This window comes from Manacus candei, unplaced genomic scaffold (assembly GCF_025592945.1).
Source record: "Manacus candei isolate 608988 ecotype Guabito, Panama unplaced genomic scaffold, ASM2559294v1 h1tg000174l, whole genome shotgun sequence".
Taxonomy (NCBI): Eukaryota; Metazoa; Chordata; class Aves; order Passeriformes; family Pipridae; genus Manacus; species Manacus candei.
In genome coordinates, this window is record NW_026138222.1 from 930710 (window position 1) to 952221 (window position 21512).

Genomic DNA, 21512 nt, shown 5'->3' on the forward strand with positions numbered 1-21512 from the left:
AAAGAGGGAGATTTGGATAAAAAGGAGGCTTGGGAAAAAAAGGAGCGATTTGGGGAAAAAAGATTGGGAAAAAAGATTTGGGGAAAAAAGAGAGAGATTTGGATAAAAAGAGGGAGATTTGGGGGAAAAAAGACTGGGGGAAAAAAAGATTTGGGAAAAAAGAGGGAGACGAGAAAAAAGGGAGAGATTTGGGGAAAAAAAAGATTGGGAAAAAAAAGATTGGGGAAAAAAATGATTTGGCAAAAAAAAAAAAAAAGGAGATTTGGATAAAAAGAGGGAAATTGGTGGAAAAAAGGGAGTTTTGGATAAAAAGAGGGAAATTTTGGGGGAAAAGGAGGAGGGAGAGGCCGGAGGGGAACCCGCCCCAGCTCTGCTCCATCCCGAGGGTCTCCCCTTGGACACTTTTCCAGGATATTTTTCCAAGCGGAGTTCGGGCGGATTTTCCTGGTCGGGAATCTCCGGGAAAAGCTCCGGGATCTTCTCCCGCGTTCTCGCTCCCCCCTCAGGAACCCCCCGAGTTTATTTTTTTTCGGGAATTCCCGAGGGGAACAGGGAGAGAAACCCCCCCCTCCCCTTCCCGAGGGAACGGGAGCGCCGGGATTTATCCCACGGGAATTCGCCACCTGGTTTTTATTTGGAAAAATACAATTTTTTATTGCGGTTTTTCTCTCTCTTTTTTTTTTTTTTTTTTTTTTGTTTTTTTGGTTTTTTTTGTTTGTTTGTTTGGTTTTTTGTTTGTTTGTTTTTTGTTTTTTTTGTGTGTTTTTTTTGTTTGTTTGTTTTATTTTATTTTATTTTTATTTTTATTTTTTTTGTCGGTTTGGGGTTTTTTTTGGAAGTTTTTCCAACCGGGATCTCCCCCCCCAGCCCTTGGATCTATCCCTAATGGGAATGTGGAAAGCACAAGTTCATTAAAAGTTCATTAAAAGCGGCCCCTCCCGCCCCCCAATTAACGAGCCCAGCGACACCACCGCACGTTAATTAGTTCATTAAGAGTTAATGAGCCTCCAAACAAGCCACGAACGCTCCGACAGCAACTCCAGCACAGGGAAAAAAAACCGGGAAAAAGGGAAAAACTCTTTGCTCCGGGGCTGGAATGGCCCGGGAAGGGAATGGGGGGGGGGGGAGGGAAATGAAGGAAAATCACGGGAAGGGAAGAGGGATTTGGGAAAAATTCGGGATTTGGGAAAAGTTCGGGGTTTACCCCCGAAGGTCAAAAAAAAAAGGGATGGATTTTGCCGCGGGAATTCGGGATATCGGGATGTTCCCACCCCCACCCCGGCGGAGTTTGGATGGAAAACTCAAGGGAGCCCCGGGAAAATGAGGGATAAGGGAGCGGTTGGATATTCCAGAGGCTGCTCCAGGGCTGGGATATCCCACCCAAACCTCTCCAGGGAACCTCCCAAAATTTCAGGTCCTGCTTGGCTTTGAAAATCCACCTGAGTTGGGATCCCAATTCTGGGATCCTGGTGGGGAGAGACAGAGAAAAATTGGAATTTAAGGGACAAAAAAAAACCCCAAACCCATAAAAATCCGAGATTCCCATTCCCAAACATCCCAGAAAAGGCAAACCCACCAACCCCCCTCCCTCCAATCCCTTCCCACCCCACGGAAGAACAAAGAGAAGGATCCATTCTCTTCCTCCACTGGTGATATTTTTTTTTTTAGGCATTTTTTTTTTTTATTTTCATCTCCAATTTTTTTTTTTTTAAATTTTTTTTTGTGTTTTTTTTTTTTAAATGATTTTTTAAATTTTTTTTGCGTGGGTTTTTTTTTTCCTTTTTTTTTTTTTTTTATTATTCCTTCTTCTTTTTTTTCTTCTTCTTTTTCTTCTTCTTCTTCCCCGGATCATTTTTTTTTTAATTATTGTTTTTTTTTTTTTTTAACTCTTCAGGAATTTCTCGTTTTCCCAGTTTTTTTTTTTTTTTACACACACAAGCAAGATGTGGGAACCAAGCTGGTGCAAGAAAAAGGGGGGTGGGAAAAGGGGGGGAAAAAAGGGGAAAAAAAGGGAAAAAAAACCAAAAAAAAGAGAAAAAAACCAACCAACCAACAAAAAAAAAAATCAACTCAACTCAAATCAGCTCCGAGGGATTCGTGGATTCCGGATAATCCCTGTGGATCTGCAGCTCCTGGATGGGTTTTACCCAAATTCCAAGCGGGAAAAAATCCGAAAAAAAAACAAAAGGAGGAGGGCAAAAAAAAAAAAAAAATAAATCTAAGAGAGAACAACCCAAAAGCCAACTCGAAGCCATTCCAGGGCAGCAGGTCCCGATCCCAGGGAAAGGGTTCTCCCAATTCCAAGCGCTCCCGGGGAATTCCAAAGCGTTCCAAGAGTCCGCCGGGGCCTTCCCTCCCAGCACAGGGAACAGCTCCTGGTCCATCCGGCCCCGAGGGAGCAGAAATGACAACAGCAACATCCCGAGGTTTTTTTTTTTCCAGAGGGACAGCGACATCCCGAGGTTTTTTCTTCCGGAGGGAATCCCGCCGGGGGTCGGCGCAGTCCCGACAGCTCCGGGAGGGATCCGCGGAAAACGACGGGCGAGGAATCCAAGTGGAGACACTTCCAGGCCGTGGGGTGGGATTGGACTCGTTCCCTCTCTTTTCTCCTGGCTGGAGGAGCCCCTTCCATCCCTGTGCCTGCTCCTGCCACCCCAGAAATCCCGGGATCCGGAGGAGGGCGACGCCGTTCCCGCAAAAAGCAAAGACACATCCCAGGTTTTCGTGGTTGTTTTGGGAGGGGGGAGGTTTTTGGTTTTTTTTGGCTGCTCATTCCCTTCCCTCTCCTGGGATAGATAGCCCAGGGAACACCCCCTGGGATCTGCACTCCTGTATTGCTACCAACATGGAATGTGGGAATGCCACCCGCCCCTCGGGACACTGGCTGGGAAAAGAGGGAAGGAAGGAAAGGAAGGGAGGGAGGGAAAAATCTCAGGCTCTAAAGGGGTGAGGTGAGAGAGAGAGAGAGAGAGAGAGATATAGATATAATATATCAATGCTATAATCCATAAAAACCTTGTTTGTTTTTTTTTTTTTTAGTAATAAAAAAAATTGCTTTTTTTTTTTGTTTTTTTTTCTCCTTTTTTTTTTTTTTTTTTTCTTCTGGTTTAAATATGAATATTATAAGTTCTGCTTCTCATGGTTAGGAAATTAGAGTGTCTCTGAAAAGCACGGGAGGGGGGGGGGGCTGCTCATTATTCCTCCTCTTCCTCCTCCTCCTCCTCCTCCTTCCTGCTCATCCCAACTACAATTCCATGTCCTGGGCCTCGTCCTCGGAGAAGTCGGACATGGAGCTCTCGGAGGAGCTGTCCCCGGTGCCTTCCTCCTGCTCCTTCAGTGCTTCTTCTGTTGCATATTTCTGGATGTACTCTGGGGAAAAAAAAAAGGGGGAAAGCAGAGAAAACAGGAAAAAAAAAAAAGGGGTGTTTAGTGTGGGAGGAGGAGGAGGAGGAGGAGGAGGGGGAGACACGGGTGGGGCTGCCCCTGGGTGGGGATTGGGGCTGGGGGAGAGGGGAGTTAGAGCTGGAGGGGAGAGAAATTGTGTCTGAATTGGATAGGAATTGTAGAGAAATTATATAGAAATTGTATAGGAATTATACTGAAATTATATGGAAATTATATAGAAATTATATAGAAATTATACAGAAATTATACAGAAATTATACAGAAATTGTATAGAAATTATATAGAAATTATATAGAAATTGTATAGAAATTGTATAGAAATTATACGGAAATTATATAGAAATTATACAGAAATTATATAGAAATTATATAGAAATTATACAGAAATTATACAGAAATTATATAGAAATTATATAGAAATTATACAGAAATTATACAGAAATTATATAGAAATTGTATAGGAATTGTATAGAAATTATACGGAAATTATATAGAAATTATACAGAAATTATATAGATAATTATATAGAAATTATACAGAAATTATACAGAAATTATATAGAAATTGTATAGGAATTATACTGAAATTATATGGAAATTATACGGAAATTATACAGAAATTATATAGAAATTATATAGAAATTATATGGAAATTATATAGAAATTATATAGAAATTATATGGAAATTATATAGAAATTATATAGAAATTATACAGAAATTATATAGAAATTATACAGAAATTATATAGAAATTATACAGAAATTATACAGAAATTATATAGAAATTGTATAGAAATTATATAGAAATTATATGGAAATTATATAGAAATTATACAGAAATTATATAGAAATTATACAGAAAATATATAGAAATTATATAGAAATTATATGGAAATTATATAGAAATTATACAGAAATTATATAGAAATTATATGGAAATTATATAGAAATTATATGGAAATTATATAGAAATTATATGGAAATTGTTCAGAAATTGTATCTAAATTGTATCTAAATTATATATAAATTATATAGAAATTGTGTAGAAATCATATAGAAATTGTATCTAAATTATATAAAAATTATATAAAATTATATAGAAATTGTATAGAGATTGTATAGAAATTGTAGAGAAATTATATAGAAATTGTAAAGAAACTATATAGAAATTACACAGAAATTGTTCAGAAATTGTATCTAAACTGTATCTAAATTATATAGAAATTGTATCAAAATTATATCTAAATTGTATCTAAATTATATATAAATTACATAGAAATTGTATAGAAAGTATATAAAAATTGTATAGAAATTATATAGAGATTGTATATAAATTATATAGAAGTTGTATAGAAATTATATAGAAAATATATAGAAATTATATAAAAATTATATAGAAATTATGTAGAAATTATACAGAAATTATATAAAAATTATACAGAAATTATATAAAAATTGTATAGAGATTGTATAGAAATTGTAGAGAAATTATATAGAAATTATATAGAAATTCTTCAGAAATTGTATCTAAATTATATCTAAATTGTATCTAAATTATATATAAATTGTATAGAAATATATAGAAATTGTATAGAAATTATATAGAAATTGTACAGAAATTGTAGAGAAATCATATAGAAATTGTATAGAAATTATACAGAAATTATATAAAAAATTGTGTAGAGATTATATAGAAATTATATAGAAATTGTAGAGAAATGATATAGAAATGATATAGAAATTATATAGAAATGTATAGAAATTGTATGGAAATTGTACAGAAATTGTATAAAAATTGTATAGAGATTATATAGAAATTGTAGAGAAATTATATCTAAATTGTAAAGAAATTGTATAGAAATTTTAGAGAAATGATATAGGAATTGTATAGAAATTGTGTATAAATTATATAGAAATTGTATAGAAATTATAGAGAAATTGTATAGAAATATAGAGAAATTGTCTCAAAATTGTATCTCAATTGTATAGAAATATATAGAAATATATAGAAATTGTATAGAAATTATACAGAAATTGTATAGAAATTGTATCTAAACTGTATCTAAATTATATAGAAATGGTATAGAAATTAAACAAAAAATTATATAAAAAATTGTATAGAAATTATATAGAAATTGTGTAGAAATTATATACAAATTGTATATAAATTGCATAGAAATTATACACAAATTGTATAGATATTATATCTAAATTGTATAGAAATTATATAGAAATTATACAGAAATTGTAGAGAAATTGTATAGAAGTTATATAGAAATTATATCTATATTGTATCTAAACTGTATATAAATTATATAGCAGTAGTACAGAAATTATATAGAAATTGTATAGAAATTATATACGAATGGAATAGAAATTATACAGAAATTATATATAAAATTGTACAGAAATTGTATGGAAAATGTATAGAATTGTATAGAAATTGCACAAGTTGTATAGGAATTGTACAGAAATTGTATAGAAATATATAAAAATTGTATAGAAATTGTATCTAAATTGTATCTAAATTATACCTAAATTGTATCTAAATTATACCTAAAATGTATATAAATTGTATAGAAATTATATCTAAATTACTGAGAAATTGCATAGAAATTATATAGAAATTGTAAAGAAATTATATAGAAATTACATAGAAATTGTATCTAAATTGTATAGAAATTACATAGAAATTGTATAGAAATGTATAGAAATATATAGAAATTATATAGAAATTTATAGAAATTGTATAGAAATTTATAGAAATTGTATAGAAATATATAGAAATTATATAGAAATGTATAGAAATTGTATCTAAATTATACAGAAATTGTATAGAAATTGTACCTAAAGTATATCTAAACTATATCTAAATTATAGATAAATTGTATATAAATTATAGATCAATTATAGATCAATTATACCTCAATTCTACCTAAAGTACACACTTATAAATTATAAATTCTCTCTTGCCCAGAGAAACTTGGAATTCCCATCCCTGGAATTCCCCAAGGCCAGGCTGGAGGAGGGACAGTGGAAGGTGTCCCTTCACTTTAAGGTGATCCCTAAATTCCCTCCCATCCCAAACCATCCCGGAATTCCGGGTTTCCCAGCACTGTCCAACACACTGGGAAACAGGGGGAGACCTCCTGGATGTGGAAAACCCTCGGGAACAAGGAGATTCCCAAGGATTCCATCACAGGCGGAGCTGGGAACAACCGAGTCCTTCCCAGGGGGATGGACCTCAGTGAACAGCACTGGATTGACTGATTCCTAAAATTCGGGATTTAGGACAAATCCCAAAGCCATGGAAGGGCCTGACTTGAGGAAATGAAGATCTGAGTTTAACCTGACAGGGCAGAACCATCCCAGCTCAGAGCCAGACTGGAATTCCAGACTAAACTGGAAAGGAGGAGTTGGGATGGACCTCAATGAACAGCACAGGATTGACTGATTCCCAAAAATTCGGGATATAGGACAAATCTAAAAGCCACTGCGGGGCCTGACCTGAGGAAATGAAGATCTGAGTTTAACTGACAGGGCAGAACCATCCCAGCTCAGAGCCAGACTAAAATTCCAGACTAAATTGGAAAGCAGGAGTTGGGATGGACCTCAATGAACAGCACAGGAGTTGATTGATTCCTAAAATTTGGGATTTAGGACAAATCCCAAAGCCATCAAGGGCCTGACTTGAGGAAATGAAGGATTTAGGTGTCCATTCCCTGATCCCAGGTTGGTTCTGAGTCCCTTCCTGGTCCTTCCAACCCTTCCAGGACCTGCCCCGGCCTCTCCCTCCCTGCTCCCCCCCCTCCTGCTTCCAGGGGAAACCATTCCCTGCTTTCCTGAGGGCACTTCCCACGGCTCCAGGCTCAGGATCCCATCTGGGCCTTCAAACTCTTTCCCTCTCTTAAAATTCCAGCCTTTATAAACCCTCTGCAGCTTCCCAATGGGAATTCCTGACCCCCCTTGGCTGCACTAGGAAGTGGCAAGGAAGGAATTCCCTGGGGTTTTCCAGGAATTCCTGCCCTGCCACAGCACCTTTTGCAACAGCACCACCAATCCCTGGATTCCTGCTCCCAGAACTTCCCAAAGAATCCCCAACAAGCCCCTTTTTATCCAGTGATTTTTTCCTGGATGCTCCTGACTGGAATTTTCCTGATATTTTTTCCCATCACACACTGAATCATTCCCCCCATTCCTCAAAATCCCAGGCAATCCTATCCCACTTTTCCTCCAGCTTTCCCTGTTTAGCACCACCAATCCCTGGATTCCTGCTCCCAGAACTTCCCAAAGAACCCCCAACAAGCCCCTTTTCATCCAGGGTTTTATCCAGGAACATGCCTGGATGCTCCCGACCGGAATTTTCCCACCCCTTTTTTTCCATCACACACTGAATCATTCCCCCCATTCCTTAAAATCCCAGGGAATCCCATCCCACTTTCCCTGTTTAGGGTGTGCTGATGATTCCAACCCCTGTCCCACACATGGATCACCCCCATTGGAGCTGGAAAAATGGGGAACCAGCCTTGGCTCTTGGAAAACCTGGCTGGACTAGGAAGTGGCAAGGAAGGAATTCCCTGGGGTTTTCCAGGAATTCCTGCTCTGCCACAGCACCTTTTCCAACAGCACCACAAATCCCTGGATTCCTGCTCCCAGAACTTCCCAAAGAACCCCCAACAAGCCCCTTTTTATCCAGTGTTTGTGCCCAGGATGCTCCTGACTGGAATTTTCCTGATATTTTTTTCAGTCACACACTGAATCATTTCCCCCATTCCTCAAAATCCCAGGGAATTCTATCCCAGTTTTCCTCAGCCTTCCCTGTTTAGCACCACCAATCCCTCGATTCCTCCTCCCAGAACTTCCCAAAGAACCTCCAACAAACCACTTTGTGTTGAATCCAGTGATTTTTTCCTGGATGCTCCTGACTGGAATTTTCCTGATATTTTTTTCCATCACACACTGAATCATTCCCCCCATTCCTCAAAATCCCAGGGAATCCTATCCCACTTTCCCTGTTTAAGGTGTGCTGATGATTCCAACCCCTGTCCCACACATGGATCACCCCCATTGGAGCTGGAAAAATGGGGAACCAGCCTTGGCTCTTGGAAAACCTGGCTGGGCTAGGAAGTGGCAAGGAAGGATTCCCTGGGGTTTTCCAGGAATTCCTGCTCTGCCACAGCACCTTTTCCAACAGCACCACCAATCCCTGGATTCCTGCTCCCAAAACTTCCCAAAGAACCTCCAACAAACCACTTTGTGTTGAATCCAGTCATTTTTTTCCTGGATGCTCCCGACTGGAATTTTCCTGATATTTTTTCCATCACACACTGAATCATTCCCCCCATTCCTCAAAATCCCAGGGAATCCTATCCCAGTTTTCCTCCAGCTTCCCCTGTTTAGGGTTTGATGACCATTCCCACCCCTGTCCCACATCCCACATCCCATTCCCTACTCCACCTCACCCCCGTTTTCCACCGGAAAAAGGTCCCCGGAAGAGCGGGAAAAAGCGGGGCCGTGGCTCCTGGATTTTTCCAGGGCTGGAATCCTGGGAATGCCTCACCTTTGATTTTCTGTTTGTACTCTTCTGGTCGGTGGAGGTACATGGCAGCGGCGTCTCCGTTCAACGGATCGATGGGATTGGGATACGCCAGGAGCTGGGGCAGGAACGACTCGAAGATGTTGGTGAGATCTGCGGGAAAACACAGATCCATTGGGAAAACACAGATCCATTGGGAAAACACATTCCAGGGGGGAATGGGAGAGGGAAAACAAGCCTGGAAGTGTGGGAATGAGGGGGGGAAATGGGAATAAAGGAGAGGAGAGGGCTGGGGAACGCACAGGGAGCTGCTGGAATTCCTGACCCCCACACGTGGGATGGGAGAGCCTGGAGGTCCCTCCCAACCCAATCCATCCCAGGATTCCGGGACTAAATCCAGGGATCTGGAGCACAAAGTGTCTTCCAGGGCGAATAAAATATCAAGCAATCATAAAGGGCTGAGCAGGGAGTGGCTCTCATGGAACTATTCCCCTTCTCCTTCCTCCCTCTGTTCCCATTTTCCAATGTTTCCTGCTCCATGGAAGTTGTCCCTGCTCCTGGTAGGGCTTGGAGATCCTGGAGGTCCCTCTCAACACAAACCATCCCAGGATTCCAGGACCAAATCCAGGGATCTGGAGCACAAAGTGTCTTCCAGGGGGAATAAAATAAAATAAATAAAATATCAGATAACAACAAAGGGCTGAGCAGGGAGTGGCTCTCATGGAACTATTCCCCTTCTCCTTCCTCCCTCTGTTCCCATTTTCCAGTGTTTCCTGCTCCATGGAAGTTGTCCCTGCTCCTGGCAGGGGGTTGGAGATCCTGGAGGTCCCTCCCAACCCAAACCATCCCAGGATTCCACCACTAAATCCAGGGATCTGGAGCACAAAGTGTCTTCCAGGGGGAATAAAATATCAAGCAATCATAAAGGGCTGAGCAGGGAGTGGCTCTCACTGAATTATTCCCCTTCTCCTTCCTCCCTCTGTTCCCGTTTTCCAATGTTTTCTGCTCCATGGAAGTTTTTTCCCTGCTCCTGGTAGGGCTTGGAGATCCTGGAGGTCCCTCCCAACCCAATCCATCCCAGGATTCCGGGACTAAATCCAGGGATCTGGAGCACAAAGTGTCTTAAAGGGGGAATGAAATAAAATAAATAAAATATCAGATAACAACAAAGGGCTGAGCAGGGAGTGGCTCTCATGGAACTATTCCCCTTCTCCTTCCTCCCTCTGTTCCCATTTTCCAATGTTTTCTGCTCCATGGAAGTTTTTTCCCTGCTCCTGGAAGGGGGTTGGAGATCCTGGAGGTCCCTCCCAGCCCAATCCATCCCAGGATTCCAGGACCAAATCCAGGGATCTGGAGCACAAAGTGTCTTCCAGGGGGGATAAAATAAAATAAATAAAATATCAAATAACAACAAAGGGCTGAGCAGGGAGTGGCTCTCATGGAATCCAACTGGGAATTCATCCAGGAGTGTTCCCATCAGGAATTCCATCAGGAGCGTTCCCATCAGGAATTCATCCAGGAGTGTTCCCACTGGGAATTCATCCAGGAATGTTCCCATTGGGAATTCACCCAGGAGTGTTCCCATTGGGAATTCCATCAGGAGTGTTCCCACTGGGAATTCATCCAGGAGTGTTCCCATTGGGAATTCATCCAGGAGTGTTCCCACTGGGAATTCATCCAGGAGTGTTCCCATTGGGAATTCACCCAGGAATTTTTTGGTGGCTGTCCTGGCTCATTCCCACCTTGGGTTGCCTCTGGAATGATCTGATCCACACCCTCTGGAATGCTCTGATTCCCAGGGGTGACGCTCCAAGAACTCACGGGATGTTATTCCTTCCCTCTTTTCCCGTTCCCATTCCATGGATTTCCAGGCAAACCCCCGGTGTAGGAACAAATATTTAAGGAATATTTTTTAAGGAATATTTAAGGAATATTTAAGGAATATTTTTTAAGGAATATTTTTAAGGAATATTTTTTAAGGAATATTTAAGGAATCTTTTTTAAGGAATATTTAAGGAATATTTTTTAAGGAATATTTTTAAGGAATATTGAAGGAATATTTTTAAGGAATATTTTTTAAGGAATATTTAAGGAATATTTTTTAAGGAATATTTTTTAAGGAATATTTAAGGAATATTTTTTAAGGAATATTTTTAAAGGAATATTTAAGGAATATTTTTTAAGGAATATTTAAGGAATGTTTTTTAAGGAATATTTTTAAGGAATATTTTTTAAGGAATATTTAAGAAATATTTAATGAATATTTTTTAAGGAATTTTTTTTAAGGAATATTTAAGGAATATTTTTTAAGGAATATTTAAGGAATATTTTTTAAGGAATATTTAAGGAATATTTTTTAAGGAATATTTTTAAAGGAATATTTTTTAAGGAATATTTTTAAAGGAATATTTTTTAAGGAATATTTAAGGAATATTTAAGGAATATTTAAGGAATATTTAAGGAATATTTTTTAAGGAATATTTAAGGAATATTTTTTAAGGAATATTTAAGGAATATTTTTTAAGGAATATTTTTAAAGGAATGTTTTTAAAGGAATATTTTAGGAATATTTTTTAAGGAATATTTCTTAAGGAATATTTAAGGAATATTTAAGGAACATTTTTTAAGGAATATTTAAGGAATATTTTAGGAATATTTTTTAAGGAATATTTTTTAAGGAATATCTAAGGAATATTTAAGGAATATTTTTTAAGGAATATTTCTTAAGGAATATTTAAGAATTATTTTTTAAGGAATATTTAAGGAATATTTTTTAAGGAACATTTTTTAAGGAATATTTAAGGAATATTTTTAAGGAATATTTAAGGAATATTTTTAAAGGAATATTTAAGAAATATTTAAGGAATATTTTTAAGGAATATTTAAGGAATATTTTTTAAGGAATATTTTTTAAGGAATATTTAAGGAATATTTTTTAAGGAATATTTTGTAAGGAATATTTAAGGAATATTTTTTAAGGAATATTTAAGGAATATTTTTTAAGGAATATTTAAGGAATATTTTGTAAGGAATATTTAAGGAATATTTTTTAAGGAATATTTTTTAAGGAATATTTAAGGAATCTTTTTTAAGGAATATTTAAGGAATATTTTTTAAGGAATATTTTTAAGGAATATTGAAGGAATATTTTTTAAGGAATATTTAAGGAATATTTTTTAAGGAATATTTAAGGAATATTTTTTAAGGAATATTTTTTAAGGAATATTTAAGGAATATTTTTAAGGAATATTTTTTAAGGAATATTTTTAAAGGAATATTTAAGGAATATTTAAGGAATAGTTTTTAAGGAATATTTTTAAGGAATATTTTTAAGGAATATTTAAGTAATTCCAGTTTTTAGAACGCAGCCAAACCCGGAGCAGAACCCGAGCTGTGCTTTTCCAAGCCCAGCATTCCCTAAATCCCATTTAGGGGCTTTTTTTTCCTGGAAAAATCCCTGTGGGAAGCCCAAACCCTCCTGCAGGAACTAGATGCAATTCCAGCTCCTCCCTTCCAAGGAAATCTGGGTTTTCCCATAATTTTGTTGGAATGAGGAGCCTGAAAATTCCATAAAAATTCCCCAAAAAGTGGCCTGGAATCCCATCCATTCCCGACTCACCATAGAGAGCTGTCCAGGTTTGATTGATTACATCTAGACAGACAGTTCCTGACCTGGAAAACAGGGAAAAACGGGATTAAAATGGGATTAAAACCAGGGAAAAGCTGGGATTCAACACGGTCCCATCCCAAAAAAATCCTGGGATCAAATTATCCCTCCCCTTCCCCCTTCCCAGGGCTCTGGATAAGGGATTTATTCCCATTTATTCCAGACAATTCCCATCCTAAAAGCTGCAAATGAATATAAATTGGGATTTAAGGGCAGGAAAATCCCCTTAAACCGAAGGAATGGGGTAAAACCTCGGGAATTCTGCGGGATTTGAGGATGGAAAGGAGGGATTTTTACTCACGCCTCGTCGATGTTGGGATGGAAAATTTTATTCATGAATCCTGCAAGGAAAAAAACTGGGATAAACTCCAGGGAATAGCCAAATATCCAGGTTTTTTATACCAGGAGAAAGGACTGGGATTGGTTGAGGGAAAAGGGGGATTGGGAGGGGAAAGGGGAGGGAAAAGGGAAAAGGAGAGGGGAAAAAGGGGGATTGGGAAAGGGAAAAGGGATTGGGAGGGAAAAGGGATTGGAAGGGAAAAGGGATTGGGAGGGAAAAGGGATTGTGAGAGGGAAAAGGGAAAAGGGGGATTGGGAGAGGGAAAAGGGGTTTAGGAGAGGGAAAAGGGGGATTGGGAAAAGGGGGATTGGGAAAAGGGGGAGAAAGGGAAAAGGGGGGTTGGGAGGGAAAAGGGATTTGGGGAAGGAAAAGGGGGATTGGAAAAGGGGATTGGGAGAAGGAAAGGGAAAAGGAGAGGGAAAAGGAGATTGGAGGGAAAAGGGGGATTGGGAGAAGGAAAAGGGGGATTTGGGGAAGGAAAAGGGGGATTTGGGGAAGGAAAAGGGGGATTGGAAAAGGGGACTGGGAGAAGGAAGAGGGGATTGGGAGAGGGAAAAGGGGAGGGAAAAGGGGGAATGGGAGAAGGGGGATTGGGAGAGGGAAAAGGGGATTGGAAGAGGGAAAAGGGGGAATGGGAGAGGGAAAAGGGAGATTGGGAAGGAAAAGGGAAAAGGGGAGGGAAAAGGGGATTGGGAGAAGGAAAAGGGGGATAGGGAAAAGTGGGATTGGGAGAAGGAAAAGGGGATTGGAAGAAGGAAAAGGGGGATAGGGAAAAGTGGGATTGGGAGAAGGAAAAGGGGATTGGAAGAAGGAAAAGGGGGATTGGGAAAAGGGAGATTGGGAGAGGGAAAAGGGATTGGGAGGGAAAAGGGGATTGGGAAATGGAAAAAGGGGATTGGATGGAAAAGGGGGATTGGAAAGGGGACTGGGAGAAGGAAGAGGGGATTGGGAGAGGGAAAAGGGGGAATGGAGGGAAAAGGGGGATTGGGAAAAGTGGGATTGGGAAAAGGAAAAGGGGGATTGGGAAATGGAAAAGGGGGATGGGGAAAAGGGGGATTGGGAGAGGGAAAAGGGATTGGGAGGGAAAAGGGATTGGGAAATGGCAAAGTGGGATTGGGAGAGGGAAATCCCAGCACTTCCCTTGGTGTCCCCCCCCTTTAGATTTATCATTAATTGGGAAAGATTTAATCCCTAAATCCATAAAAACAGGGGCCAAAAATCCCATTCCCAACTTCCAGGACATTCAGCCCCAAATTCCTCTGCTTGGAATGCAATAAATAAAATATCAGATAATAAAGAAATTATAATAATATATGGAAATAAAATAAAAATATAAATAAAAATTAATGTAAGAAATAAAATATAATAGATAATAATATATGTAAATAAAATAAAAATATAAATAAAAATAATATAAGAAACAAAATATAATAAATAAGTAATAATATCTGTAAATAAAATAAAAAGATAAATAAAAGTAATATAATAAATAAAATATAACAAATAAATAATAATAATATATGTAAAAATAAAAATAAATAAAAATAAAATAATAGATAAAATATAATAAATAATAATAATATATGTAAATAAAATAAAAATAAAAATAAAAGTAATATAATAAATAAAATAACAAATACATAATAATAATATACATAAATAAAATAAAAATAGAAATCAATAAAAAGAATATAATAAAACGGAATCTAATAAATAAATAAATAATAATAATACATGTAAATGAAATAAAAAGATAAACAAAAGTAATATAATAAATAAAATATAATAAATAAAATATATGTAAAAATAAAAATAGAAATAAATAAAAACAATATAATAAATAAAATGGAATATAATAAATAAACAATAATATACATAAATAAAATAAAAATAGAAATAAATAAAAACAATATAATAAATAAAATATAATATTTGCTGGGCACAAATATCACATTTTTACATAAATCCCTTTCTAGATCTTAAACCCAAGGTTTTATTTTCAGTATTTTGAGCAAATTAAATTGAATTTTGAGTCAATAAATTAAATTTAAAGCAAACCCGAGTCAATGAATTCTAATAAATTTTAATAAAATAATTTTTAATTTAATAATTTTAAATAAAACAATAAAATAATTTTAAATAAATTTTAATAAAATAATAAAATAATTTTTAATTTCATAATTTTAAATAAAACAATAAATTAATTTTAAATAAATTTTAATAAAATAATAAAATAATTTTAAATTTCATAATTTTAAATATAACAATAAAATAATTTTAAATAAATTTTAAGTGAAATACTTCCAATTTTACAATAAAAAGGTTTATAAAATGAGGGTTTTTTCCCCACAAAGGGCCCAGAAATCCCGGGATTCCTTACCTATGGATGGGGATTTGAAGGGATGTTTATTCCTTACCTATGGATGGGGATTTGAAGGGATATTTGTCGGGAAGGTCCACTCTGACTTTCCACACTCCGCCCTCGTACGGAGCTGCAGGGCAGGAAATTCGGGAATTAGGACATTTCAGGGCTTGGGGAAGCAACAAATGGAGGAAAACACATCCCTGGGAATAAAATATTCCATAGGGGGAAAGACTCCTGGCAAAATCCCATGGAAATCCCTGATTTTAACTGGGAATCCTGGGATTGGAGCTCTTTTATTCCCTTTTTTTCCCTCCCTTCCAAGGTTTTTCACTCCAATGGAAAAGGTTTCCTGCTTCCCTGGCACCCAGGACTGCAGGAATTCCAGACCCTTTGGAATCTTCAGGACACACCTGGATGCACAGGGACACATCCCAAATATTCCTGATCCAGCAGGAGCAAATGATTCCCAGTGATCCCGAGGGAAATCCACTCTGACTTTCCCTATGGAAAAGGTTTCCTGCTTCCCTGGCACCCGGGACTGCAGGAATTCCAGACCCTTTGGAATCTTCAGGGCACACCTGGATGCACAGGGACACATCCCAAATACTCCTGATCCAGCAGGAACAAAGAATTCCCGCTGATCCCAAGGAAAATCCCGGCATGAGGAGCCTTGTTAAAAACAGGGATTTTGGGAATCATCCACTTACCTTCGGAGCTGTTGCTAAACTGAGTTGTTTTAATGGGAAATTCCCAAAAAAATAGGGATGTCCAGCTCCAAGCCAGGCCTAGGAAAGCCTGGGCTGAGCCAGCAGCTGGAATTTTGGGAAGAGGGGGGGTTTTCCCAAACTTACTTCCTTGTGGTCCATAAAACTTGACGACGAACTCGTTGAGTCCTCCCAGGATCGTCACCTCGTGTTTGCTCTCGATCCTGAGCCCCAAAGTCAAGGAAAACGGGGCATTCCAGGGAAAATTCCCGCTGGCAGGCACGGACAGGGGGGGTCTGGGAAGCCTGGCCACCCAAATATTCCCAACTGGGCACTGGGAATGTTCTCCCACCGGGAATTTCGGGGCCCTGAGGCGCCACAAGGACGTGGATCCCACATCCTGGAAAATCCCTGCCCGGCAGGGAGGGATCCTGGGATGATCCCAACTTTCCTCTCCCAGGGAATACAGAGGGAAAGGGAAACTGGGAATGCAAAGGGAAAAGGGAATGGGAAGAAGGGAAGACAAAGGGGAACTGGGAATACAAAGAGAAAGGGAAACTGGGAAGAAGGGAATGCAAAGGGAAAAGGGAATGGGAAAAAAGGAATAAAAAGGGAAAGGGAAACTGGGAATACAAAGGGAAAAGGGAATGGGAAGAAGGGAAGACAAAGGAAAAAGGGAAACTGGGAATACAAAGGGAAAAGGGAAACTGGGAATACAAAGGGAAAAGGGAAACTGGGAATACAAAGGGAAAAGGGAAACTGGGAAGAAGGGAATACGAAGGAAAAGGGAAAGGGAAGAAGGGAATATAAAGGGAAAGGGAAATTGGGAATACAAAGGGAAAAGAGAAAGGGAAGAAAGGAATACAAAGGAAACGGGAATGGGAAGAAGGGAATACAAAGGGAAAGGGAAACTGGGAATACAAAGGGAAAGGGAAACAGGGAACACAAAGGGAAAAGGGAATGGGAAGAAGGGAACACAAAGGGAAAGGGAAATTGGGAATACAAAGGGAAAGGGAAACTGGGAAGAAAGGAATACAAAGGAAAAGTGAGTGGGAAGAAGGGAATATAAAGGGAGAGGGAAATTGGGAAGAAGGGAATACAAAGGGAAAGGGAAGAAGGGAATACAAAGGAGAAGTGGGAAAAAGGGAATACAAAGGTTAAGGGAAACTGGGAATGCAAAGGAAAAAGTAAGAAGGGAATATAAAGGGAAAGGGAATGGGAAGAAGGGAATACAATGGAAAAAGGGAATGGGAAGAAGGGAATAAACAAAGGGAAAGGGAAACTGGGAAGAATGGAATGCAAAGGGAAAAGGGAAACTGGGAATACAAAGGAAAAAGGAAGAAGTGAATACACAGGGAAAAGGGAATGGAAAGAAGGGAATACAAAGGGAAAAGCAGGTGGGAAAAAGGGAATACAAAGGGAAAGGGAAACTTGGAACACAAAGGGAAAAGGGAAGAAGGGAATAAAAAGGAAAAGGGAAAGAGAAAGGGAAGAAAGGAATACAAAGGGAAAGGGAAATTGGGAATACAAAGGGAAAAGGGAAAGGGAAGAAGGAAATATAAAGGGAATGGGAAACTGGGAACAAAGGGAAAAGGGAATAGGAAGAAGGGAATACAAAGGGAAAAGCAGGTGGGAAGAAGGGAATAGAAAGGGAAAGGGAAACTGGGAATACAAAGGGAAAAGAAGATGGGAAGAGGGGAATATAGAGGGAAAATGGGAATACAAAGGAAAAAGGGAATACAAGGGGAAAAGGGAAAGGGGAGAAGGGAATACAAAGGGAAAAGGGAAACTGGGAATACAAAGAAAAAAGGAAGAAGGGAATACAACGGGAAGAGGCAGTGGCTGAGCTCCTGGCAGGGATCGGGATTGGGAAGCAAGGTTTGGGAACAACCACACTGCTCCTTACCAGGACACAAGGGATCCTTCCCTGGAATATTGGGAAGGAATTGCTGGCTGGGAGGGTGGGGAGGGGCTGGGATGGATTTCCCAGAGAAGCTGTGGCTGCCCCTGGATCCCTGGAAGTGTCCAAGGGCAGGCTGGAGCAACCTGGGACAGTGGGAGGTGTCCCTGGGATTGGCACTGGGATGGGCTCCAAGGTCCCTTCCCACCCAAACCATTCCAGGATTCCAATGGAAAATGAAGTGGATCCCAGCAACACCAACCCACGGGAAACCCCTGGAATTGCAGCAGCAGGAATGAGGAAGCTGGGGAGCCTTTTTCCTGGGAATGGGGTGAATTCCATGGGAATCCCCGACTTCCAACCCAAGGGGGGTGAATCATTCACCCTCTCCCTTCTCCAGCAAGGAATTCCAGATCCTGGAATCCCAGATCATGGAATGCCACCAACACAACAGGGAGAACTCCAGCAGAAGAACACACAGGAGGAGGAACAGTTATTCCCGTTTATCTCCAGGAATTCTTGAGGAAAGGGAGCACTTATTGCCCAGACTGGAGCTCTGGGAAGAGCAGGAATGAGAGGAGACTCCAAGGCTCCTCCATCCCACATTCCCATCCAGGGAACACCAGGGAAAAGCCTGGAAGAACAGAAGGGACCAGCCCCACATTCCCAGGAAAAGCTGCAGGGATGTGTCCGGCAGGGAAGGACACAGGCTCTGATCCAAGTATTCCCTCGGCTCACATGGAATTTTTTTCCATAAGGCAAAAGTCCCACAACCAAATCCCTGCTCCAAACACGCCAGGAATTCCTGGGTTGTCCGGGATCCAGGAATTCCCAGCCTGGAGACCCGTGATCCCTACGGAACCCGGAGAACAACCAACCTCCCATCCCGCCCTTGGAGTCGGATCCCACGGCAATTCCAAGGAAATCCCAGGAAGCAAAAATGCTCCAGGGCTTCCAGCAAAGCGATTCCAGCTTGGGAAAACCCCGGGAAAAAGAGCAGCTGGAGTGAGAATTCCCACAATTCGGGTGACCCGGAATTTGTGCCCGGAATTCCCAGCAATCCCTTTGATCAGATTCCATGCAGGAAGCAGTTGGGATTCAAACTCGCATCCAGCATTTTCTGGGAAGCCCACGACCCCCCTCACCTCGTTTTATCCCGGGAAAATGCCTCTAATCCCGCGTTTTCCCCGATTTCCAAGGAAATTGGAAATTAATGGATAAAAGACTCGGCCATTCCCGATTCCAGGGGCAATCCAGGGTTCATCCCACCTTGTCCCTGCAGGACACACGTCCTTGGAATGAAACATTCCATGGCCAAACTGCCAGGGAAAAGGATTTTTCCGGAATCGGGATCCGAGGGACAAACCCGGCCCCCGACACGTCAAATTCCTGGGAAAACCCCAAGCAAATCCCAAATTCCCAAGATTTTGGCCTTCCTGCCTGGTGTCTCCATCCCCCCGGGATGCCAACGGGACTCTGGGCCGAGGGAAGGCAGCGGAAAAAATCCAGGGAAAAGAGGAAAAGCGGGATGGGAGTCGGGTTGGAACGGGGATGTTCCAAAGGCACGGGAATGAGGAGCCACTCCCAGATTTTACCTGCCTGGGAGAAGGAATTCTTATATATATTATATAAATTATATAAATTACATATATTATATATATATTTGTGTATATATTATATTCTATATATTATATACATAGCATATATTATATATATTCTTAATATATATTATTATATATAATTATAATATTATTTATATACCTATACATTATATTTTATATATTATACTTTACATATTAATATTATTTATAGATATTATATATTATATATGTATTATTTTTATTCTTTATATATTATTTCTATATATTTATAAATTATACTTTAAATATTATTTAATAGCATTTATATATATTAGATATTATATTTATATTATTATTATATTCTCTATATAAAACATATTTTATATATTTCTATAAACAAAAAATAGTTATGCATTAAATATATATTTTTATATTTAATATACATTATTATATATTATATAATAAAATCTTATTTATATACTCATAAATTATATTTTATATATTATACTTCATATATTATTTAAAATTACATATATTATACATTATATTTATATATTTATTATTTTTATATATTATATTATTTTTATATATATATATCATATATACATTATTTCAATATATTATTTTTGCATATTTATATATTGTACTTTATATATTATTTAATAGTATTTATATATTATATATTTATATTATTATTTTATATATTATTTATATATTATTTTTATATATTTATATATTATACTTCTATATTATTTAATAGTATTTATATATATAATATATATATTTATTATTTCTATATACTATCTATACATTATTTTTATACATTTATATATTACACTTTATGTATTATTTAATAGTATTTATATATATTATATATTATATATATTATTTTATATATTATTTTTATATTACTATAAATATATATTCATATCAATTAATATATCAAAATATTATATTTTTAATAAATTATTATAAATATATATTTTACATTATATTATATATTTTTATATAAAATATATTTTATAAATTCCTATAAATAAAATACATTTATGTATTAAATCTTACCTATTTATATATTTAATATATATTCAATATTTTTATATTTATAAATATACATTGATGCATTGTATTTTTATCTATTATTTTTATATATTTATTTATAGACATTTTACATATTTTTATAAATACAAATGTATTTATGTATTAAATATTCTATATTTTCTATTCAGTATATATTAAATATTTTTATATTTATAAATATATATTGACATTTTTATATATTCATATAAAACATCTATATTTCTATAAATAAAAATACATTTATGTATTAAATCCTATATATTTTTATATTTAATATATTAAATATTTTTATATTTATAAATATATATTGATGTACTGTATTTTTATATATTATTTTTATATATTTATTTCTTTATAAACATTTTATATATTTTTATAAATAAAATACATTTATGTATTAAATATTATACATTTTTATTTTTAATATATTATTTTTATACTTATAAATATATATTGATACATCGAAGTTTTATATATTATTTTTATATATTTATTTATAGAAATTTTATACATTTTAATAAATAAAAATATATTTATGTATTAAATCTTATACATTTTTATATTTAATATAAATTAAACATTTTTGTATTTATAAATACATATTGATGTATTTTTACATATTTATATATGTCTTTTATATATTTCTATAAATAAAAATACATTTATGTATTAAATCTTGTATATTTTTATATTCAATAGGTATTAAATATTTTTATATTTATAAATATACATTGATGAATTGTATTTTATCTATTATTTTTATATATTTATTTACAAACATTTTATATATTTTTATAAATAAAATATATTTATGTATTAAATATATTTTTATATTTAATACATATTAAATATATTTATATTTATATATATATTGATGTATTGTATTTTTAGACATTTATATATTTTTATATATTTATATTTGATATATTTATATATA

The 21512-nt window shown here is 36.6% G+C and overlaps 1 protein-coding gene across 5 annotated transcripts; it reads right to left on the reverse strand.

Moving 5' to 3' along the window:
- Positions 1-1818: 1818 nt before the first annotated feature.
- Positions 1819-19621, reverse strand: UBE2H (ubiquitin conjugating enzyme E2 H). Of its 5 annotated transcripts, none has more exons than XM_051773755.1 (6): positions 16163-17734; positions 15364-15438; positions 12908-12947; positions 12559-12611; positions 8964-9092; positions 1819-3369 (listed from the first exon to the last, which is right to left on the reverse strand). In XM_051773755.1, exons 3-6 carry the CDS (start codon positions 12940-12942, stop codon positions 3245-3247), a joined length of 342 nt encoding a protein of 113 aa, XP_051629715.1. In that variant the 5' UTR covers positions 12943-12947; positions 15364-15438; positions 16163-17734; the 3' UTR covers positions 1819-3244. The 5 variants fall into 5 exon arrangements, 4 of the variants coding, with proteins under 4 accessions (XP_051629715.1, XP_051629718.1, XP_051629716.1 ...); XR_007901016.1 differs by lacking the exon at positions 1819-3369 and having other exon boundaries at positions 8997-9092; positions 16163-16774; positions 17035-19596; XM_051773758.1 differs by lacking the exon at positions 16163-17734 and having other exon boundaries at positions 15327-15367.
- Positions 19622-21512: the final 1891 nt, after the last annotated feature.